The sequence below is a fragment of the Primulina eburnea genome, chromosome 11, assembly GCF_022965805.1.
Source record: "Primulina eburnea isolate SZY01 chromosome 11, ASM2296580v1, whole genome shotgun sequence".
Taxonomy (NCBI): domain Eukaryota; kingdom Viridiplantae; phylum Streptophyta; class Magnoliopsida; order Lamiales; family Gesneriaceae; genus Primulina; species Primulina eburnea.
This window is the reverse complement of record NC_133111.1, coordinates 9,394,754-9,420,763: the sequence shown is the minus strand read 5'-3', so window position 1 is coordinate 9,420,763 and position 26,010 is coordinate 9,394,754. Positions and strand designations below refer to the sequence as shown.

The 26,010-nt window shown below is 35.1% G+C and overlaps 1 protein-coding gene across 1 annotated transcript; it reads left to right on the top strand.

Annotated features, from left to right (window-relative positions):
* Positions 1-12,948: 12,948 nt before the first annotated feature.
* Positions 12,949-24,878, top strand: LOC140805990 (protein neprosin-like). Its single transcript, XM_073162393.1, has 7 exons — positions 12,949-13,442; positions 13,574-13,660; positions 13,911-14,126; positions 14,518-14,682; positions 15,050-15,103; positions 15,541-15,687; positions 24,307-24,878. The coding sequence occupies exons 1-7, from the start codon at positions 13,134-13,136 to the stop codon at positions 24,682-24,684; spliced, it is 1,356 nt and encodes a 451-aa protein (XP_073018494.1). The 5' UTR covers positions 12,949-13,133; the 3' UTR covers positions 24,685-24,878.
* Positions 24,879-26,010: the final 1,132 nt, after the last annotated feature.

Sequence of the window (26,010 nt, the reverse complement as noted above, 5' to 3'; positions counted from 1 at the left end):
TCAAAATCAGATGCTGGAATATTTCTTGGTTACTCTGCTGTAAGCAGAGCCTTTAGAATCTTCAACAATAGAACTCTTAATGTTGAAGAATCAATTCATGTTGTCTTCGATGAAGACAGCAGTGCTGAAATTTCTAACATATCTGATTTAAGTAACAGGTTAGACAGGATTCACTTGGAAATCGACAGTGAAGATGATGTAGAAGCAAATACCAAGGATCTTCAAAATCCAGAACCAGACATTCCATTAGTGGAACCAGAAGTACAGACTCTGGATCTACCAATACCAGCATAAGATGCTCAAGAACCTACTATTGGTTCTGTAGAAGACAATCTTAACATATCAAATCAGGAAGATATCCATTCAAATCCATTTATCTGGAGAAAATCTCATCCTCCATCATTGGTTATTGGTAATCCAGCAGCGCCGTTGAGAACCAGAAGGCAAATGCTTAATGAATACATGCATGCTGCTTTTATATCTCAGGATGAACCAAAGAATATTGAAGAAGCTCTTCTGGATCCTAGTTGGATTGAAGCCATGCAAGAGGAGCTAAATCAATTTAAACGTAATGAAGTTTGGTTTCTAGTACCTAGACCATCTCATCAAGCTGTCATTGGAACTCGGTGGGTATTCAGAAACAAACTCAATGAAGAAGGCACAGTGGTGAGAAATAAAGCTAGATTGGTAGCTCAAGGTTTCAGACAAGAAGAAGGCATAGACTTTGATGAGACTTATGCACCAGTAGCAAGGCTCGAAGCAATCAGAATATTCTTAGCTTTCGCTGCTTTCAAGAATTTCAAAGTATATCAAATGGATGTGAAAAGTGCTTTTCTAAATGGTCTTTTACAAGAAGAAGTATACGTCGAACAACCTCCAGGTTTTATCGATCATTTCTCTCCGCATCATGCATTTAAATTACACAAAGCATTTTATGGTCTAAAACAGGCACCTAGAGCTTGGTATGACACTTTATCACAATTTCTTATTGATCATGATTTCACCATCGGAGCAGTAGATAAAACTTATTTACTTTAGTCAAGAATAAGCACATTCTTTTAGTACAGATCTATGTTGATGATATTATTTTTGGATCAACTAACCCCAAATTATGTGCAAAGTCTGGAAAATTGATGCAGGATAAATTTGAAATGAGTATGATTGGGAGAATTAACATTCTTCCTAGGATTACAGATTAAGCAATCAGAGACTGGAATCTTTATAAATCAAGCCAAGTACACCAAGGAGCTTCTGAAAAAGTTTGGAATGGAAGCATGCTCTGCTGCTTCTACTCCAATGAGCTCATCTATTAAGCTTGATAAAGATGAAAGTGGTATTCCAATAGAGGTAACTCAGTATCGAGGTCTTATTGGTTCTTTATTATATTTAACTGCCAGTAGACCAGATATCATGTTTGCTGTTTGCATTTGTGCTCGATTTCAATCTAACCCCAAACAATCTCATTATATTGCTGCTAAACGTATTTTGAAGTACTTGAAAGGAACTCAAAACGTCGGCTTATGGTATCCCAATGATTCATCGTTAAATTTTATTGGATATTCAGATGCTGATTATGCAGGTTGCAAACTAGACCGAAAAAGCACAAGTGGTTTCTGTCAATTTCTTGGTGATAGGCTGATATCCTGGTTTAGCAAGAAACAGACTTCCATAGCCACATCTACTGCAGAAGCAGAATATCTGCCTGCTGGAAGCTGCTGCTTTCAGATACTGTGGATTCAACAACAGTTAAGAGACTATGGGATTCAAGCCTCTGAATCACATATATTCTGTGACAATACCAGTGCAATTGCAATCACACAAAATCCAGTACTTCATTCCAGAACGAAGCACATAGACATCAGACATCACTTTATTAGAGATCATGTGCAGAAGAAGAACATTCGTTTGGAATATGTTTCTACTGATCAACAAACAACAGATATCTTCACGAAACCCTTACCAGGAAATAAGTTTTCTTACTTTCGTAATTCTCTTGGTTTGATAGATTTATCTTGACTATTTTCTGATATCTTAGTTAAACTTCTATTATTACTTGATTGTTATCGCATTGAACTAACAGTAAGTTATTTGCAGAAAAGCAGAAGAGAAAAGTCAGATAAGCTAAACTGGAATTTTATTAGAAACCATTTCAGTACTTTACACAATGCATAAGGAAAAACAGTAGATCTTCTTTGCTATTTAACCAGTAGCGTTACATGTAGTGGTTGTCTTCTGAAATAGGAGCTTTCTGACATTTGCTTGCAAAGTACTTCAATAGGAAAAAGATGGTCTTCTTCGAAAGAGAAAGGCCTAGAAAGAATCTAACAAGCTTAGGTCTTTCCAGCACTAATGTAATTTTTAGATGCCTTACAGGGCATTAGAGAGGATTTCAGCATCATCAATCCACCAGCACTCTCTAATTGCATTAGCATGCTTCTGGAAGAAATCGAGGCTATATTTTAAACTCAATCGAAGCATAAGATCTGCATAACTGTGGGAACTACAACTCAAGGAGTGTATTTCAAGGATCATTACGACATTTATGATACCCTCAAACTTCTCTCTGGACAATTGCTTCATCTCCTGAATCTAACTCTAACTCTCTTTTTACTTGAGTTTTCATTGTTCTTGTTTACCTTCGTTCAAGCTTTGCAGGTATTTATAGAGGGAACAAAGACTCTTGTGAATCACACGATTGCGACTGTTCATTTTCAACGGCATCAGATTGAGAGATGGCCAAGAGTCACTTGTCGCAATTATGACTACTTATTAATTGCATTTACCGAGGGGGAACAGTATCTTAGTCAGACTAAGATTTTGACACCTTTTCAGAAAACAGATAGGATATTTGTCTTTTCGATAAAACTACAAGTCTGCTGGTTTTGACAAAGTGCTCGCTCACTTCAGCACTCTGAAACTTCCAGCAGACGTTATCATAAAATGACAAATCCTTTTCTGATTTCTTTTAGTAACTGTCTGGACAGCCCGCTCTTTTTCAAAATTTTCAAAATCATTCGTCTTTCTGACAGTTTCTGCAAAACTTTTCAAACACTCAACCAAGAACATACTGACACGTGTCTTTATGTTTATTTGACGGCTGTATATCTATTTCATATTTCACATTTTCACCTTTACTGTTTCATAACTATCGCTATTCAGCTACTGCTTTCTCTATATCATAACTAACTTACTGCAAATTTTTCTGATCTAATCTGCATACAGAAATGGCTGGAGCATATACTCTTAACACTTATCAGGTTAACTTTGCTTCCGTTCTCACCATCAAGGATGAGAATCTCTTGAAAATGTTTCAGGATATTGAGAAATCAGGACTCCGGAAATTCCTGGAAGCACCAGCAGTTATCTACAAAAATGCTCTCCTGGAATTTTACGCCAAAGCAACAGTGCATGACGGAAGGATTGTTCATACCCAAGGAGATGCTTCTATCTCCATTGATGACGCACACCTAGGAGCAACCTTCCTCCTTCCACTTTCGGGTATTTCTGAACTCTCTGATATTTCCAAGATAGATATGTCTGTTGCTCTCAGCTCTTTCTCCGCATCTGGAGAAGAAGTAGTCTCCTTCCTGCCACAAGAAATTGCTCAAAATAGAGTATCAGATTCTGGTCGATATTGTGGCTAAAGCTATTTTGATCAAGGCTGGCACCTTCGACAAGTTGACGAAGGAGAAAGTTCAGGTCATGACTGCCATCACCAAGGGGATTAAGGTGGATTGGAGTCATTTTATTTTCAGAATTATGAAGGATATGGTTATTCGGAAGAGTTCTGGTTTCGCAGTTCAGATCAGTGCTTTGCTCAAGGATGCTGGTTTCGCATCTACCAGTGATCTCGATGCTACTTCCGTTACCATGATTGATGCAGCAAATGTATTGGCTCTAAGGCCTAAGCCAACAGTGGCGGAGTTTGTTGCGATGAAGAAGGAAATTGGGGAATCTGCTTCTGAGGCTCCCAAACCTCAAAAGAAAATTTCAAAGAAACGATTGATTATTTCGACGGATTCCGATAAAACAGCATCAGAAGAATCTGCTGCTGCTGTTCGACAACAGTACCGACCCCAGCCAAGAAGAAACCGTGCACCATTCTCAAGATTAAAAAGACAGCAGCACTGTCTGAAATTGAGAAAGTACCTATTCGACAGGTCTTTCCAGAAGCGGTTCCTTCTGCTCGATCGACTGTTTCTTCGACTGCACTCGCTACTGCGTCCATCTCAGCACCTTCTTCTGTTACTGCTTTTAAGCCATCATCTAGAATCGTTATTCGGGAACCAGCAAGCAGGGTCTTCTGCTTTCCGACCTATTGCGCCCATTTCATCTACTGACAAAGGCAAAGGGAAAATGGTTGAAGAACCACCTACTTTTGGTCACAAGACCACTGTCACTACCGGCGTTGATCTTCATCTAGCAGAGATTGAGACCTCTGCAAACGATGACATTAAATTCTTTGATGAATGACATACTGTCCGATTGTTCCATTCTTTTGACTACTTCAAACAAAAGGGAATTACAGACAAGATGATGAATGCAGAAAGGAGGACTTTTCAGCTGGCAAAAACAGAGAATGTCATCGAGGCCTTGCGCAGAAGGAACTTCATCCTCGATCAGCTAAAATGTCAGAAATTAGAATCAGTTCTGAAAGTTCTTCAATCGAACTTTGATCCTGCCGTTCCTACTGCTGTTCAGGATCAAAATGTTATTGTGATTCTATCTGACAGATTAAAGCAGATGAGTGAGCAACTTCTTGCTCAAGAACAAGGCTTTAGGAGAGCCTACTGTTTATCATGTTGGCCTTGTCCCGATCTTTCAGCAGAATCAGACAGTTGAGGAAAGGACTACAGCCTCCCCAAAGGCTGCTGTTCTTAGTACTCCTGCATCTCCGACTAGGCCCATTCAGTCCTCATCACTATTGTCTGTGCATGAACTGGCTTCAGTTGAGGAAGTCATTGAATCGATTGTCCCTACTGTCTCTACCACTTTGGAAGTTACCGGCTTCTGGTTCTCCTACCCCAGGGCAACAAGTAGCAGAACCAGATGCTACTTCTTTACTGCCGAACTTAGAGTTGTTTTCTGCTGCACATCAAGCAGAAATGAACGTTCTTCTGGAACAGCCTTCTGCACCTTCTATTGAAGCATCTTCAGTTTCACAGGCTGCTACTGTACCTATGGAAGAAGCTTTGGCCTCTGACTTGGCCATTCCTACTGAAGATACTACTCTTCCTCTGGTTGCTATTGAGCCTACTGTTTCTGCACTTCCAGCAGAAAGCACAGCAGACCCTGCTCCTTCTACTGCATTAATGGATGCTCCTCCTGTTTCTACTGCGTTGACTGTCTCCCTCCCTGTTTTGACTGCGACGAATTCTCGTCTTTCTGAGATCAAACAACGCATTCTTGAACGAACCCCTTCCTCGGAATCAGATGCATTCAACCTTGAACATCAGATCAGTGTCTACAAACCGACCTCAACAACATATCTGATTTAGTAAAACGTATGTCTTGTGAAAACCTTGCGGAATTCAGTGGTGCTTAATCTTTCCGAGAGAGAATGGGGAAATACATCTATCTCACTAAGGAGACCTCGGACAAGATGTATGCTGAAGCCTCCGTTTTCAGATCAGCTGTATCAAGGACTCACAACGCCATCATGCTTGCTCAAAATGATATACTCACTCGAATTAATGAGCATGATGATATCTTTCGATCACTGTCTACTTCTGTGGAACTTTTGGATGCCAAGATTGACTCTCAAAATCAATCTATCACTGCCTTAGATAATCGCATCTCTTCTCAGACCCCGTATCTGGAGATGCTAACCGATGGCATTCAAAATATTTCCGGCAGACTGAATGATCTCTTTACCCATGTGGTGGCCGCTGATGCCAAAAAGGGGGAAGATAGAGGAGATCAAGCAGGAGTTAGGCAAACAGAAGATGAGGCTGAACCTTCTAACAGAAGAGATCAAGAACCTCAAAATGAAGAAATCATTTACAGGGACATTGGAACCGATTGATTTGTTTAATTTAATGCGTTATTAACATTATCCGTTTGTTTAAATGATTATCTGTTTTACTTAACGACTTTCTACTGTTTAGGTTTTGGCATCACCACAAAGGGGGAAATTGTTAGACATAAATTTTATTGTGGCGATGATAACTAAAACCAGTAGACCAGCAGACCAGAACAACAGAATAGCTTATCAGTAGCTGCTGCTCTAGTAAAACTAAACTAGTAGAAAAGGGATAACAATACAAACCAGTAGAGAACGTTTTCTAACGTTGATATCTTAATTGTTACCGTTAAAGAGTTCCTAGTACTAGTATTAATTGCAGCATTAAATACTATACGGAGTCATTTAATGCATATTACCCAATTAAGTATAAAACAAGACTGATTGTTTTATAGCTTTTCTGCAGGAACCTGTTTCGGTAATAAAGCTGATTGTATCAGTTATCTGAAGACTTCTCTGATTGTGAACGTTGAACTCAGTCGATTATATATACTTGGATCAAATCCTTGTTCGACACGACACTTCGCATAATATCATTTTCAAGGAACAAAGCTACTCTCTTATCAAACGACTATCAGTTTTCCTTGAGCACTTTAAAAAGTTCAACACAAAGAAAAGTAGCACACACTTCATAGCTTATATCTGATCTTTTGTAGATCATCTTGTGCTACTAATTCTTACACTCTTCACGATCTTTACTGCACTAATATTTCATCAGAAGAGTCTGTAATCTGAAAAGAGTTTTTTCAGAACTTTGTGTTCGCATTTTTGTGAGTTGAGAAACTAAGAGTTTCAGTAGGCTGAGGTGTAAGTCCTTCTGAAGTGGGTGTGTACAAGTATTGTACTGTAATATCAAAAGTCTTTTAGTTATACCTTCTGGAAACAGAAGAAGGGGAGACGTAGAAGAGTTTATCTTCGAACTTCTATAAACAACTGCTGTCTACTGCTTTATTTTTGTTCCAACTACTTCATCAGATTGTTTCCGCACGTTCTACTGTAATCAGGTGAAAGTATTCGCACAAGATCAACTACTATCCTTAACAGGATTTTAGTACCTCATCAGAACGAAAAACGAGTAGAGTTTATTCATCCCCCCTCTAAACTCAACTTCGATCCTCAACAATGCACAATTTCGTAATTTGGGAAATCCGGATGGCCGAACGAACTGTGTGGGTTGTTACTTTCGTCACAAAGTAAAGTTAGAGATGTCGAGGAATGCTAAGAGGAAACACTCCAACGTTCATGTCATTAGTTGTTCGATAAAATTTTGAAAGAATTTTGTGGGACTACTTGAATTGAGGAGCCTTGGTAAATGATCTCAAGTAAATAATTAGAAAGAGATTGAGTTCGATTTAGTGAGCTAGATCGAATAATTGACTCAATTTATTTGGATAAATAATAATGAGTCACGAATCTCTATCTGTGAGACAAGTCAACCCTACCGATATTCACAATAAGAAGTAATACTCTTCGCATAAAAAGTAATACTTTTTCATGGATGACCCAAATAAGATATACGTCTCACAAAATACGACATGTGAGACCGTCTCACACAACTTTTTGCCATAATCCATCAATATTATATTTAATAATGCAAAAGATTAATGTTTATCTGGGATATGAAATTCTTTAGAAAGTTAGTTAATACAATTTGAATGGTATTATGCTTTGTACGAAAATTTTGAAATCTTGATCAAATAATTATTTGAAGAGGGAATTCAATGGGTAGGCTCTTTCAATAATTTTGGTGGTTGGATTCCACGTAATGTTACTTATTTAAACTGCAAAAAGCGTCAGCCCCGATTGAAAATGACATCACAGGTCATTGAACATGACGTCGATATTAAAGAAAGGGGACAGTAAATCATGAAATAAGGATCGCCTCTATTTGTAGGCTCAAAAGGAAATAAAATATATATATATATATATATATATATATATATATATATATATTACTTTGACTTGTGGATAGAATGATATGAATTCTTAATACGAGATAATAATCGATAGATATAGATAACATAATAATTTTTAATTTTTATTGTTTTTAACTCGAATATGAATAAAATAAAGACTTAAAGTCTTATATTTTGCACCAAACGATAAAATTATAATATTTACAAAATTTATCTGTACCACATAAAAATTAGAAGCAATAAAATTTGCACTTTTTAACCCCTTGATAAAAAATTTGGAATTCTACTTTATTGTTAAATTTTTTTAAAAAAATAAAATTTGGAATCTCCATGCCAAATTCCTCATATCTACTCTCACACCGGAGTCTCAAACTACTTTGAACAAGAGTAAGCACGACTGATTCCACTGTCCAAATATTTCGGATAAATTATTCTAAGGTAAATGTGTTATGTGATTGACCACTGGGTAGCTTGAAGCCTCGAATTAAGGATGAGAAAAAATACCGAGTTTTCGATATACCGAGATTACCGTACCAAAAAATGTTGAATTTATCGAAATTTCGAAGATTTCGGTACGGTACGATAACGGTATGCAATTTGAAAATTTCAGTATATACCGGAATACTGAAATACAAAAAAAATATACAAAAAATTTAAAATATATAATATTTTAAAGCAATAAATGTATAAAAAAATTTAAATGTAAGGTTTTTTCGGTATAAAACGATATATACCGATACCGTACCGAAATTTCGGTATACCATACAATTTCGATATAATCGGTATGCTAGTTATATGCACCAAAATTTTCGGTACGGTATCGACATGAATTTTCTTATACCGAAATTTTCGGTACGTCATACGACATATGATTTTCTTATACCACTCCTGCCTCGAATCAACCCAAGCTGGGAGAAGAAATGAATATGTTTCGGGTGCCAATGATGCGATCCTAGTGAAATGAGTGAGCTGGGTCGGGTGCTCCACCGGATCGAATCAATAATTTATAATGTTGTTCAGGAAAATGAGCAAAGTAGATGAACTTGTGAGCTATAGTTTCCACTATGACCTGCAGACAAGGAGAGGAACTCGTGAATGGGCGCCGGAGGGGTGTCCGGCATGACCACTCCGATGCTTAAGTCAGCAGGGCACTCAAGCAAGAAAACCAATGTAGCCAAGTGATGGCTGTGATATTGGTGTGAATGAATGAATGAATGTAAATGTAAAGAGAGAACCTGATATTTATAGTAGAAAAAGTAATGATGACCTCGTTCTCCGTGCTACCTACTAATTATAGTAGGGCGGCTGACTGTACCCTATATCCTGATACGTCAATTCATATACTAGTCACATCCCGTCTATGTGATTTTGTCAACCCATCGGCCTGGTGTCAGAGATAGGGCAGTCACCCACACCCTATTCTGCTAGTATACTCGAGTGCGGTGCTCATATCGAGGTGGCCCGGGTAGAAAGTTCCCGGGAGATTACAAGAGCCCGGGCCTATGACTGCCCGGAGAGTAGAGCATGGGCCTTCACCTGCCTGGCTCCAGAAGAATCCATCTGCAGACTCACTCGGATTTGGGAATCCATTTGATATTACGGATCATCCATGACCAGGGCTCTTACAGGGGTATCTACCATTAAGAATACTCATTGTTGGAGTTCGATAGATAAATGGAAATATGATGTTTATGTTGTTATATAGTTTAAAACATTTGAATCGCATTATTATCATAAGTTATAACTTTTAGCAAGATGACGTTCAATCCTACACTTTTTAAAAAATATTTATTAAATATTACACTTGTGATCTGTAATGAGAAAAAAATGTGCATTCATAAAAGAAATTTGTAATAAAGGCACAGTAATCATCACGAGTCCGAGACAAGCATGTGTTCGAATTGAAGATGATCCAACATGATATTAATGGCGACGGTCCATCAAGTTTCTGGGTTCTGGTTTTGTCTCTTCTCCTATTTTTTAAATTTCCACTTGTTTCGAAATTGTTTCCAAATCCATACGAAAAAATGCACTGAATTTCCTTATGTAACTTGCATTTTCGCGATCATATGTTTAAATCTCGATATCTTTTTATTCTTTTTTTCCTGACGGTAAATGCTTGATAATATAACAAATATCTAGTTTGCACAAAAAAAAAATAATTGAAAATCATAGTTTAGATCCCGTTGGAATCCAAAACAGATGAGCCAAATGTCTTGACCATGCATCATTATGTTGGAAAGATGACGTGATGAACAATATGTAATATATGGCTGATAAATATTTGAAAATATTTATCAAGATATCAAATTATATCCTATTAGGTGGAGCATATGATAATAATGATTAAACATTTAATTATACAAAAACTTTATCTTATCTAACGGTTAGATATTTATAGAGATTTTGACTATATATGGCATAAGGAAAGATAAACTACCTACCATTGATGAATTTAGCAAATCTGATGAGTTTGAACTTTATGAAAGCAGGAGCTATCTATTCTCATCTGTGTTATGTTCAAAAAGAGTAAGATCTCTGCTGATATTTGTAATTCGACTGAAGGGCATGAAAAATTCAATGACCTACTTATGGAAATTGATGAACAATTTGCAACTTCAGACAAGGCCCTGTCCAACAATTTAATAATGGAGTTTTCGTCATTAAGGTTCATTAATATAAAAAGTGTGTGAGAACACATCATGAAGATGAATGACATAGCTGCTCCATTGAAAACACTTGAGTGAAAATATTTGATACCTTCCTTGTGCATTTAATTTTATGCACTCTTACACGATAATATGGACATTTCAAAATTTCCTAACACGTAAGGATAATTGGCAATCAACAAATTGTTGACCATGTGTATTCACATGGAAAGAATGTTGTTGATATAAACAAATGATAATGTTTTTATGACTGCACTAAAAAAGTCTAAGAAGTAAGCTAAAGTCAATGGAAAATAGAAAGGAAAAATTTCACTCCAAATTGACATTAATAAGTTACCATACCAAAAAAATATCGAATTTTAAGGTAACGAGGGAACTGAAACACATAGTTAAGTAGGGGTGGGGGAAAATACAAAATTTTCAATATATCGAAGTTTTCGTATTGAAAAATATCGAATTTACTGAATTTTTCAGTACGATATGATATCGATACCAAAATTTTCGGCGGTATGAAATTTAAACTTTTGGAGATATACTAAAATATAATATATAAATTTAAAAATATATAATATTTTTAAATAATAAAATTATTCTTTTAAAAAAATGCAATCTATTTTTACTGTCTAAAATTGTATATATCGATCGTGTCGAAATATCGATATAATGCAATATTTCAGTATAATCGATATGTTAATTATACATGAGTGATGTCACACGTGTATCCATATGTGTACACAGAGACGGATCCACGCTAGGGCTATACTGGGCTGTAGCCCAGCCCATTTTTTTTATTTAGCGACGGTTTTAGCGACGGTTTTTGATAACCGTCGCTATTTTTGCGATGGTTTTAATAAACCTGTCGCCGATGTGGATCGGCGACAGTTTTATCAAAAACCATCGCAATTATTAGCGACGGTATTGCTAAAACCGTCGCTACATTATTAAAAAATAAAAAAAGGTGAATCGGCGGTTTTAATTAGCGACGGTTTATTCAATAGAACATCATTACCACTTTGATGTTTATAATGCAGCAATAGATTTCATTTTGATGGAGTTAAATACTCGGTTCAATGAGTCATCGGTGAAACTTCTTTCTCTTAGTATAGCTTTAGATCCTAAAAATTCATTTGACTCATTTAACAGTGATGATATTTGCAAGCTTGCGAAGAAGTTTTATCCTGGAGATTTCACAGATCAAGAAATTGTTGTTTTGAAGTATGAATTGATACATTTATAAACTCGATGTGATGCAGAATTTAAAGGTTTCTACACTTGTTGAGTTGTGTCAGCAATTGACCGAGAGTGGACGGTCAAGTGTTTATGTTATGTTGACTAGATTGATTCATCTTGTTTTGACATTATCTGTGTCTACTGCCATTATTGAACGGGCTTTTTCAGCAATGAAGCATGTGAAGACGGCACTTCGCAATAAAATGGAGGATGACTTTCTTGCCGATTGTTTGACACTCTATATTGAACGAGATTTAGCTAAACATATTGATGTAAATTCTATTATTGATGAATTTTATGTTTTAAAATCCCGTAAGGCACAACTTCGTTGAACGATATAATGTACTTTTTTTTTTAATAATATATAACTTATCATATTGAGTTCAAGCCCACCCCAACTCTTATTCCTGGATCCGTCCCTGTGTGTACATCAATTTGTACGACACAAAAAATTCAATTTATCAAAGTATACTATATATTGAATACAAAATATTGCGATATAACAGTAAAATCTCGCGATATAATGGTTGTAAATATCGCTGTAACGATATATTGGTTGTATTTTTAATATTATTCATTATATATACCGAAAATTTTGATATATCAAAATATTTTTTTTATAGGATGTTTTAAATTTCGATATGATATAGAATATGTATTTTTCGATATAATATGTTACTATATAGCACTCAAGGAAACTGTGGCATCGGGTATTTTCCTATAATTTAGCGTTAATTCTGTCACATCAAATTTTTTTCTCCAATCCGATAAAAGTAAAAAAATATTTTTTGGGATAAGCGCCCCGGACAAAAATAAAAATTTGTCAGCCTCTGAAAAACCACTCGTAAAAAAAACTAAGATCCTTTCGAATTTTGACCACAACTCTCTTGCGGTAAATGTGAGCTGAAAAATAAACTTGTTGGGAGCCTTGAATGCTCCATTGACGTCGGTACAATCAGGCTACAAGACTCCTCAACCCCCTAGTGTTGTATCACAGCTTCCTTCCACTGTGAAATAAAAATTTGGAATTCTTTATTATCAGTACTGAAATTTCTTACAACTGATAAATGATTAAAGAATAAACTAAAAATAAATCCAATCTCAATATTTGGAAAAAAAGTGCTCGCAGATAGTGGGAGGAGTGTGCATGTTAGAGAGAGGGGTATGTCCACTATCTGTCAACATGTGGCCATAAAAAGTAATGAAATGATCAGAGAGCGCAAATGAGTTTTGTTTTAACTTTTCTTTTGCGTGGCACTGTTTGTTGTAGTACAAAGAAAAATTCGACTAGGTTTTATGGTCATTACAAGACAATCTACAAATGAATACAAACGCAACCTAGTTCTGCCTCAAGAAACAAACAAGCACACGAATACACCACCTGCCAGATATATGGCTTCTTCTCAATCCATCTTTTTCAAATTTCTAGCAGCCTTCTTTGTTATCGCTTCTTCTCTAAGTAGTCATGTTTTCTCCGGCGCCAAACTCGCCGGTAGCCATTTACGGGCGAATCAAACGTTCACGCCTCGGAACGAGTTGCATAAGTTGAGGAGAATAAGGAGTTACCTTAAAAAGATCAACAAGCAAGCTGTCAAGACAGTTGAGGTTGTTATGTATTATAGTTTATGTGTCTTTTACTACGAGGTCCGAGTTTTCGTGATTTTCCTTTTCTTTCTCTTGAATAATTGGGCTGACAATTTATAGTTTTTTGCGTTTATTTTATAACTTGTTTGTAGAGTCCTTATGGTGATGTAATAGATTGTGTTTTAGCTCATCATCAACCAGCATTTGATCATCCTATGCTCAAAGGACAGAAGCCACTGGTAATTTAATTACTGTTATTCTTTCCTTTTATTCATATATAATTCTTGGTTATAACTTAGAACATTACATATCTCTATATTCTTGATCATGCAATATATAATTTTTGTGAATAATTGGTAGATATATAAGAGAAAATATCAAAAGGGCTGTTTTAAATGTACTCAAATTTCAACTGTACATGTCAAAATTTCAATTCTTGATACTTGAAAAAACAAAAATTCAAAAATCTTTTGTTTTGCTTGATTGCAGGAGCCACCTGACAGACCAAAGAGCAATGCGTCCAATATCTACTCCATTCCAGGAATATTTCAATCTTGGATCGACAACGGTGAATCGTGCCCGGAAGGAAGCATTCCGATAAGAAGAACAACAGAGAAAGATGTTCTGAGGACTAGTTCGATTCAAAGATTCGGTAAAAAAATCGCAAGGGGCGTTCGAAGAGACACGATGAGTAGAGATCACGAGGTTAGATATATCTTTAAAGTTATTGATTCTGTATTTTATAGTGTCTCTACGTATATTATGTTTTCTCTCATCAAGGAAATTTCTCATTTACGTGACATAATATATCGTTTGCTGCATATATATATAGTTTTAAGTCAGAGTATAATTATTATGTTATATGAAAAATAATCTCATTACTTATTTATTTAATAAAATAAAATCAAGCAAAACCACGACTACAGTTATTATAAATCTATTCGAAATTCCCTTGACCCAAAAAAATATAAATTAAATTTTGGAAAAATAAAAATCAACCGTATATCACAGTCTTCTGATGTAATTTTTGAGAATATATATTTTGGGAAAAACTTTTAAAACAAAAGCATATTATGTTGATGAATTATTGATACAGCATGCAGTAGCATTTGTGAATGGAGAGGAGTACTACGGAGCCAAGGCCAGCCTGAACGTGTGGGCGCCTCGCGTGACAGATGAATACGAATTCAGTCTCTCTCAATTATGGCTTATCTCTGGTTCCTTTGGTCGTGATCTCAACACCATTGAAGCCGGTTGGCAGGTCCGTACCTATATATATTACGCCATGCCCGATAATTTAATCGAGTGAACGATCGCAGTAACCAGGATTTCAAATGCTCACCTAATTTGTCCACAAAGGACATGGATGATAATAACTCTCTCGAATTAATTTGTTGTCTTCATTTTACCATGGGATTTGGGTTAATTGACTGTAAAACAATTATTCTATGTAATATTTGGATTATTTATCTCTTTGTGACGTGGTAAATGTTAGTCGTTTGATCATTAACATATATGTTAACTTCCATACATGATATAATGATATTGAAATAGATAAAGAAATAAACTCAATGTAACATGTACAGACTAACCCCGATAAAACTGATGTTACTATTTGCCATTTGCAGATCAGCCCGGAATTGTATGGAGACAACTATCCTAGGTTTTTCACGTATTGGACAGTTAGTATTAATTTGTGACAATATAATTATTTATATATATATATATATATATATATATATATATATATATATATATATATATTTGTGCGTGCGTGTGTGTGTACAGTGATTGTTGCTACCACTATCCCATTCATCTAGGCTGAATTTCTTTTTTCATCCCTCTCAGTTATAAAGTCCGGTTTCTATATTTAATATTCATTTCCTTACTCTTTTATCAATATACCCCTATTTAAAATGGTTTACTTGTAAAAAATTTACGTCTGAAATCTTCATTAAATAAAGGAAAAATAGTAAAACTGTTTTATAAAATGTACCTTTCCAAACAATTTCTTAGTTTTCAAGAAAATATACATAAGCCTAAATGAGTGGGGACGTATGGAGCATAATCAAAACAAGGCTATAAATATATTACTAACGGAAAGTGTGGGAATTAACAGACGGATGCATATCAAGAAACAGGATGTTACAATTTACTATGTTCCGGATTTGTGCAAATTAGCAACAGAATTGCCATTGGAGCAGCAATCTCTCCAAGGTCATCTTACAGTTCTAGGCAATTCGATATTGGCATTATGATATGGAAGGTATGCAAAGTTTTTCCATTATTTTTTACGAATTGGAGATGAATTTGTTACAATTGGATCTTGAAGTCAGCACTGAGTCTTAAACTCGACACTCATCATTCTCATGCATGCAGTCGATGGCTTGTCGTTAGCTTTACAAAGTATTTAGTCGACCCACAACAATTTTTTTTAAAATAGATTTACTAAGCTGCTTAATGAGTGAATGTTGTATCTTCCACGCTTTGATTTTTTGGATGTTTTCTAATAAAATATGGCATGATTCTTTTCTTTCTGAAGGTCATGCTTTGATACTCTTTCTCGCAAAAAAATATTATTCCTTAGATGCTTTGGAATCTCAGTACTAATTCCATGTAAGTTCTTGATAACTTTCTAGCGAAAAACTAGGTTTTCGTGTACACGCCTCATGTTGTAGTACCGTTTTCTCGCACTCAAGATGCGGCAGAAGTTTAAAAATTTGTTTCGACGTTAAAAATCGTTCCTTGGACATCATATGAATTTAAACATTCATAGGGTGTTTAGAGCTAACTTTAGCGTATTTAATGCTGGCTCCAAATTATTCCAGATCTTAAGTGGTGGTAGTCTTTCTTGTATATCATTTATAACAGATCTATCTCCTTTTGATCGCCTAATCAAGTCTACGATCGGAGACTCTGTTATTTGTTTGGTTCGCGTTAGAGATCTCAAACAATCTCTGTGTTGAGACTAGGACACCCGAATTTCAGAAATCTGGAGTTGGTGCGATGACAATGAGGTGGTGGCGGAGGAAGCACACGGTCGAAATTTTTCTTCGAAATTTTCGTGTTGGCCGAGAGGTTTTTTGAGGAGAGGAGAAATTTTGTTGTGTATTTTTGTGTCTTATATTGTGTGTTATGTGTTATCATCTTTTGATAACATATTCATTAAAATACAGAAGTCCAATGTTACTAGGATTCCTAATCCTAGTGTTTTTAGGATTCTTAATTTTCATTAATTAAATTCTCATATTATTATATCATGTATTAATCAACTTTTGATAATCCACGATATATTTATCTACACATGTTTATATCTCCAGATAAAGTATATATATTAATACATCTATACATGCACATATACTATATGCATAAACATAATATTTAAAATTAAATAACAATTATTTAATTTATTAGTCAATTAATTCTAGACTTCTCTATAATGTTCTATGAGAATGTATACATATTAGTAGTCACTATTACAAATATTCTAAATTCATTAAATATATAATTATGAACTCATTATAAATTTGTTCGATGATTTGACAATACCAATGATACAAATTTGTTCATATAATAAAAATTGAAAATTTCAAAGATCAAAGTTTTTATAGATCCATTTTTGGCAGCTGACAATTTTGTAAATTCCTTCAACAAAATAGACAGTTCCACACTCTTTACTCAATTAACAGTTAAACTAACTTCCATTGCTTCCATCCTATGGAATCAACTTGCAAACTCCTTTAAAAGCATTCTATTTGATCTCCATCAAACTACAATCGTCAAATTCAACTCCTTGAAGTTTGACTATCTGAATTGGAACATATAATCTGATATTTTTGTAACCTTAAATAGTTAAAGAATATAGCTAGCTGTGGGTTCATTATTCCATGTGATCCAGAATAACATTATTCTTATTTGGACATATCCTAAATAGCCACATTCTTTTCATCAACATTAAAGAATTTCAGAACTCATTTCTGATTGCACCCATAAGATCGTGTTAAAAGCGTCTTATAGTATCGCTCCACGATCCCCTATGTATCGCTAATACTGCTGCATGAACCTTAAGTTATGATTAGTGTACAATACTGCCCCTTCAACTCATATATCCTGATCCAATCTGCAACCATTGGTGTATCGAGATAGTTGCATATAAATTCAATAATGATGTGATGTATCTTTGAGTAATAATAGTGACAAAGTATGTGCAACTGAGGAAAATACCTTTTCAAAATGAACATGTCTTAATTTGGCAGAGATTCCTCGGACTATTAACTCATTACACCACATAGGATATCTTCGCTCGTAGGCAAACGATGAATTCTCAACTACGATGCATTTTCTCCTACGTATATTAAAACTACACCCAAACTCGCCACCTTTATTACTCTCAATGAAGTTGGTAAACGAGTCAAAGTGCATGCTAGTACGTAGAGCCTATACATTGTCCTGGGTTTAAGGACTAATGGTGTACAAATCATAACCACATACTATTTCACTCGATAAATGATAACCACTTGGACTGTCCGAAAGAGGGTTGTTCAGTGCATCATCAAATGATCACTCATCTGTATGAATGAACATCTTCATTTCCTTACCAATGAAAATGAAGTTTACATCACATATTTAGTGAAGGAGCGTTTATCTGGGCACCTTGAGGTGTTTCAAACAAAATATTCTCCAATGAGCTGCAATAGCTCGTGTTCTAAGAATGTTAACACCAAAGAATTAAATCGAGTTTGATTTAGAAACCATGCAGAAGAAACTCGAAGTAATCCTTCGTGAAGAAAGCTGTTACAATAGAAAACATTTTAACTTTGTAAACTGAATAACTGAAAAGCAAAGAATCAGTTGTCGCATATGTGAGTTCAGTTTTAGTAAAAACTGAACTGATGGATGCTCTAACTGACCAAGTCAGTTTGAAAACATCGGTTAATCAGTTAAGTACTCAAGATATGTTTATGGATGTTTGGAGACTTCAACTGCTCCTACGTCACCCCTTCTACCACATTGGGTAGGATCCACTAGAAGACTTTGATTTATACAACTACTTGTACAAGCCCACTTAGCTTAGGACTTGCACTACTGCCTCAACTGAATTCCTAGCCTAGACTGAAAGCAACACCTTTAACCCAACACGTGTTTAACGTCTGTGCGTCAAAGACAACATACACAAGTTTAACGTATGTGTGCAAGACGGTATTTGAGAGTGAGTGAGTGTGTGTATGTGGGAATTGAACAAGGAATAAACTAGAAAGCTGTTCCCACACACTGAGGGAATTGTGCTTCTAATCTAAGCTGATAACACGATGAAGTGTTCCTTCTGAGATGATTGCTTCTTGTAAGATGATATGTAATATACGTGCCTTTTTTCTTTGTATCTTCACACACTCGTCTTATTATTGGTCTTCACTGATCTTCTATTTATAGGCGGAAAACTGATCGTACAGTGAGACTCAATAATTGTATCTGTTGTAGCTTTTCGTTCCTAGGACTTTGTGTCTCGATTTTTTCGACATGTCTCCAGGAATCTCTCAGCTTTAATCTTTGCTGTAACGTCCATTAATTATACTATTGATAGTACATATAATTTACCCAGTGCGCACAACTGGATTCCATTGAATAAGCTTGTCGTGTTCTCCATACTGATTGATTCCTGACTGATGCTTTGAACTAGTCTGGTGAAATCAGTTGGCTCGTCAGCTTAGCTGGTTACACTGGTTCAGTTGAATTGGTCAGTTGGACTTTCCATCAGTTGAGCACTTCATCAGCTGGCCGGGTTTCTGAAGGTCTTCTGATGAATTACCTAGCTACTGATCAATCGGTTGAACTGCTATTCGATATATCAGTTGGACTTATTCAGCTTGGGCAATCAGTTGGTACTATCAGTTGGCATTCTCGAAAGCTTCAGTTAGGCGAGATAACTGATCAGTTAGGCTTTTAATCAGTTACAATATCCTGCGCACTACGATAAACAAGTAGTAAAAAAATAACAAGTTTTGTTAACATCAAAATAAAGATTGCGAATATGAAATGTTCCAACAATCTCCTCATTTTTTATGATCAGAAAACTTGAATAGTTAAAACGGTACAAACAAATTAAACACTTTTAAAGTTCTAGAGTCAGTACATTTAAATGTCATTAAATTCTCATCCTCAAGAACTGAATTGAAGAAATTTTTTAAAAACAACTTTAGTTTGAGGGTAAGAAAACTCCCCCTTAACAACTGAATTTAAAAGCTCTTATTTGGAAAAATTAACTAAGCACCAATTCATAGATTATAATCATTCAAGCAATGTAGACAAGAAGTTTGGAAATATTTATTCAGTCACAACGAAACACAACTGGATAAACATGATGTTTATTAAATCAAACAAACTTCCTTGTATTTTACATTTGAGTACATACATCAGTTGTAAGGAAAATTGCTACTACAATAGCATATTTCAAATAACATCGGTTATCAGTAGGTATATTTATGACAGAACTGGATATACCAACAACTGATTGTCTTGACTGCTTGAAATGATGCATAGTTCTTGTGTTTAATTTGCTAGAGAAGCAAGCTAATTTGCCTTGAACTCGATCTCTGTACTACCCAAATGGTCGAGTTGACTCAAACTGGGCTCAAGCGGAATACATCTGGTGATTAAATCAACCAACGTCTCAGCATGGACGAGTTTCATCTGAAGAACAACTGACCTGGAAGGCTTTGTAGCTAAAACCTTGTTCACTGAACAATTTAGCTATGCATCTTGACAGCAAAAGCTCAGAACCCTGCAGGCTGATTAAAACCCCAAAGCTCAGAGTCGAGTGAAGTGGCAACAATGTTAGTTGCTGAGCCAATCCTCTCCACCCTTCGCTATGAGCGATAGATAAATATTTTCAAATAGTTTTGAAAATAGTATGAAATACTTTTAAATAGCTTTTAACACTATTTTAAAGTAAAATATTTTAAAACACAGTTTTCTTCAAATGTTCTTTTTAGAACAACTAGCTCTCATACCATTTGAATGATCGTTTATCTGGGCACTTTGAGGTGTTTCAAACAAAATATTCTCCAATGAGCTACAATTGCTCGTGTTCTAAGAATGTTAACACCGATGAATTAAATCGAGTTTGATTTAGAAATCAAGCGCAAAAAAACTTGAAGTAATCCTTTGTGAAGAAAGCTGTTATAATAGAAAATATTTTAACTTATGTAAACTGAATAAATGAAAAGCAAACTATCAGTTGTCGCATATGTCAGTTCAGTTATGGTAAAAACTGAACTAATGGATGCTCTAACTAATCAAGTCAATTTGAAAATATTGGTTAATCAGTTAAGTACACAAGATATGTTTATGGATGTTTGTAGACTTCAACTGATTTTACGTCACCCCTTCTACCACCTCTGGTAGGATCTACTAGAAGATTTTGATTTATACATCTATTTGTACAAATGCACTCAGCTTAGGACTTACACTACTGCCTCAACTGAACTGCTAGCCTAGAGAAAAAGCAGCACCTTTCAGACAACACGTGTTTAACGTCTGTGCGTCAAAGACAACATACACAAGTTTAACGTCTGTGTACAAGACGGTATTTGTGAGTGAGTGAGTGTGAGTGTGTGTGTGTAAACTATACAAAGAATACACTAGAAAGGTGTTCCCACACATTGAGGGAATTGTGCTCCTAAGCTAAGCTGATAACACGATGAAGTGTTCCCTCTGGGATATTTACTTCTTATAAGCTGATATGCAATATGCGTGCCCTTTTTCTTGGTATTTTCACACACTCATCTTATTATTGGTCTTCACCGATCTTCTATTTATAGGCGAGAAACTGATGATACAGTGAAACTCAATAATTGTATCCGTTGCAGCTTGAATTTGTTCCTAGGACTTTGTGTCTCGACTTTTCCAACATGACTCCAAGAATTTCTCGACTTTAATCTTTGCTGCAACGTCCATTAATTGTACTACTGATAGTACAAATAATTTACCCAGTTCGCACAACTGGATTCCAAAGAATAATCTTGTCGTGTTTTCCATACTGATTGATTCCTGACTGATGCTTTGAACTGGTCAGTTGAACTGGTCTGGTGAAATCAGTTGGTTCGTTAGCTTAACTGGTTACATTGGTTCAGTTGAACTGGTCAGTTGAACTTTCCATCAGTTGAGCGTTTCATCAGCTGGCCGGGCTTCTGAAGGTTTTATGCTGAATCACCTAACAACTGATCATTCGGTTGAACTGTTCTTCGATACATCAGTTGGACTGATTCAGCTTAGGCCATTAGTTGGCACTATCAGTTGGCGTTCTTGAAAGCTTCAGTTAGGCGAGATAACTGATCAGTTAGGCTTTGATAAGTTACAGTATCCTGCGCACTACTATAAACTATCAGTAACTAAATAACAAGTTTTGTTAGCATCAAAATTAAGATTGCGAACATGAAATGTTCCAACAGTTGGTCTAAAGCTCAAACGACCTTTAATATTTTATGCGGCTGATTAGACTAAGAACCTGTTTAGAATTATGATACACTTCTTAATGAGTTTCATGATCTTATGTGGAGAGACAAACATCATGATATCTATTACATATTCAAAGACTTTATCTATATAGCTTGAATGAGTATACAAATAAAGTAAATGTTATAATTGGATAAAACCATAAAATATATTAAAATAAAGATTGTTTTTACATTAGAACCAATAAAACTCAAATCATAAGTTGTCCCGCTGGACACCTATTATAATGATATTGTTAATTGTTCCACATCAGTTGGATAAATAACTTGGGAGTTGTATATATTGGCTTGGACAATCCTGCCCCCTTGAGCTACCTTTTGAGGTTGAGTTAGGTACAAATTCCAATTTTAACATGGTATCAGAGCCTGGGTTCCACCGTTATGTGTTGTTGGACTGTCTATAATTAGGCCATCCGTTCTGCCCATAATTGGGTTATTTGTAAACTCCACGCTCCAGATGTTCATTCCCGAGCGTGAGAGAGATGTGTTAATTGTACATCGGTAGGATAAATAACCTGAGAGTTGTATATATGGGCTTGGACAATCCTCCCACTATGTGAAAAATCACTTTTTACTTCGCATATTATATGAAGTAATAAGGTAGTTAATTGCCGAAGTATATGGACGTGAAGTAATAGATGTACCTTTTACTTCGTATAATAACCGAAGTTGTATGATTGAAATTACTGAAGTCTTTTTGCTGGTTTTTGAATTTGACGGTTTATTAAAAATAGCGACGGTTTATAAATAGCCGTCGCTTAATTTAGCAACGGAATTCATGTTACAAACCGTCGCTATTTAGCGACGGTATTCATATCTTAACCGTCGCTACCTAGCGACGGTTTTTAACATGAATTCCGTCGCTAATATGTTAGGTAAAATAAAAAAAAATTTAATAATTTAATAAATTTGTGTTATGAATTGTTACAATCGTGTAAGAGATAAAAATTTTAAGTATTGTGAAGTGGTAAAATCGTATTAGAAATAAAAATTTTAAGTGTTGTGAAGTTATAAAATCGTGCAAGTGAGAAAAAATTTAATTGTTGTGAAGTGAAGTTGAAGAAATTGGAGAGAATTTGCATGTATTTATAGAGAGTGGTGGATGAAAATGGAGGGAAAAATGGGCGGGTGGAAATTTTTTGAAAATTGCGACGGTTTGATAGAAACAGTCGCCAAAATTAAAATCAGCGACGGGTTACTTTTATCCGTCGCTACGTTTAGCGACGGTGTAATTTAAACTGTCGCTAAATATAGCAACGGTTTTAAGAAAACAGTCGCTAGTTTAAAACATGCGACGTGTGTTCTTAAACCGTCGCTAACTTTAGCGACGGTGTAAACTAAACCGTCGGCGATGTGTAATTTAGCGACGGGTTTTCTTCAACCGTCGCTAAAATTCGATATTAAACTTTTCGTCCATCTTTTTACTTCAGTATCAACTGTTTTCATTATTTTTTACTTCATCAAAATTGATACGCCGAAGTAAAATATTTAAAAAAAAAATACAGTGAAGCCTGTGTTTTTAAACATCCGAAGTAAAATATATTATTTTACTTCGCTTGTGTTATTTTTGAAGTTATTGGTAACGTATTACTTCGTTATTTATTTTTGCCGAAGTAACGTCTGGCGAAGTAAAATGTCATTTTTCACATAGTGTCCCCCCTTGAGCTAGCTTTTGGGTTGAGTTAGGTCCAAGTTCCAATCTTAACATGGTAACAGAGCTTAGGTTCCACCGTTATGTGTTGGTCCCCCCGTTCTGCACATAATTGGGTCATTTGTAAACTCCACGCTCCAAATGTTCATTCCTGGACGTGAGAGGGATGTGTTAATTGTCCCACATCGGTTGGATAAATAACATGAGAGTTGTATATATTAACTTGACAATCCTCCCCCCTTGAGCTAGCTTTTGGGGTTGAGTTAGGTCCAAGTTCCAATCTTAACCGATACCAAGATGTCAGAGCCAATGAAGTCAAACAAACGTGGAATGATCTTGTAATAGAAAAAAACAAAATTTTACTATATACTAAGCAAGTTTATTTGGACGGCCCGAATTTTTTGAAAATAATTAACCTTTTTGTGCTCAAATCAGAGTCCTTATTTATGCTTAATTTATTGGTTCGAGATTGTTTCTACTAATTGAAAATTCAATTTTTATGAAGCTTCATAATAAGCTCGTTTAAGATTAAATTTGCAGATTGAAAGTACTTGGACATTATAGAATAAAATAATTCATGTTTATACATTTCTATTGCGCTACTTCTAACAAAACTCAAGTTCCGATAATTTGGAATCATCAAATTAATAATGTTTGAGTTTGCTTGCAACAAGCAATGGTTAGCTCTACTAATCTACTACTTCTTCATGTGACTTGTTTCCAGGATCCGAAACACGGACACTGGTGGCTCGAATTCGGACCCGGGTTCCTGGTGGGGTATTGGCCATCGTTCATGTTTAGTCACTTACAAGGGCACGCAAGCATGATTCAATTTGGAGGAGAAATAGTGAACACTAGATCAATGGGATCCCACACATCAACACAAATGGGAAGTGGGCATTTTGCAGACGAAGGATTCCGAAAAGCATCCTATTTCAGGAATTTGCAAGTTGTTGATTGGGATAATAACTTGATCCCTTTATCCAATCTTCATCTTTTGGCCGATCATCCCAATTGCTACAACATAAAAGCCGGGAAAAATAGTGTTTGGGGCAATTATTTTTACTACGGAGGCCCCGGAAGAAACTCTAGGTGTCCATAAAAAAATTTTATTTCCATGTAAAGATCATTTTCTTGAAGAGTACGTTCACCCACTCCGCCAAATACGGATACACCCCCTGATTCTACTATTTCTTTAGTATACCAAATGAATATTTTGTTGCATATTTTATTATGAGATATGTAACAAGTACTCTGTTGGTAATATTGGAAATCTCACGAATATCTGGTATGTTTTTAGTTTTTCTTGATTGGTTTTGTGATTTCCATTTTGTTAATTCTTTGAGTCCTTCGTTAATTTTTTATTTTTATTTTTTGACTCTTGATATATCATCCTAAACTATTAGACATAGTTTGGTACATAGGATAAGGGAGGGATTGATAAATTAATAATCCTCCTTATCATATGTTTGGTACATTTTTAAAAAGCTAATGATAATATCATGGGCCCTTGATAAATAATTTTTTGAAGGATAAAATATCCCTTCTATTAGGTGTGATAGTTTTAATTTAAGGATAAAATACACTACAAATGACTTAATTACCATGATTTTAATAAATATATGCTAGTAGGTAGAAATTAAAATCAAATAAATATTTTTTATTTATTTTTATATATTATATAAAATGATAATTATATAAATTGATTTTTATAAATCTCAATAAAATTATTAGTATCACCCGATTAACCTTAAAAATTGATATTTGAATTGACTCATAAAATCAAAGGCTCAATTATTATATTATATAATATATAAAATTAAGTAAAAATAAATAAATCATGCAAGCACTATCGACGCATGAACAAATAAAAAATATGAAGTCAAGCAACAACTTTGAAATTATAAAATTTATTATGATAAGGTTAATTTTGTCATTACAATCTAATATATAAATTTAATCACTCTTATTAAAATCATACCAATCATTAAATATGATATCTTACATCTTATTTATCCTTAACTTATCCTTGTATTATATCTCACATGTTTATCCTATCATGTGTACCAAACTATGCTTTAGAGATTAGTCGTGTTTAAATTCTTTTTTTCCTTGTAATAAATATCTTGTTCCCCTTCAATGCAAATTTGAGTTAAGAAACTAAAACTTTGTAAGATCAGAGGTAACGTTTAAATTTAATTTCGTATAGTCCTTTCTCGTCTATCTGTTTATTCTTGTGTCTTGTTCGGTATACATTTTTTAAGATTGGAATTTGGACCTAACTCAACCCCAAAGCTAGCTCAAGGGGGAGGATTGTCCAAGCCAATATATACAACTCTCAGGTTATTTATTCAACCGATGTGGAACAATTAACACACCTCTCTCACGCCCAGGAATGAACATCTGGAGCGTGGAGTTTACAAATGAC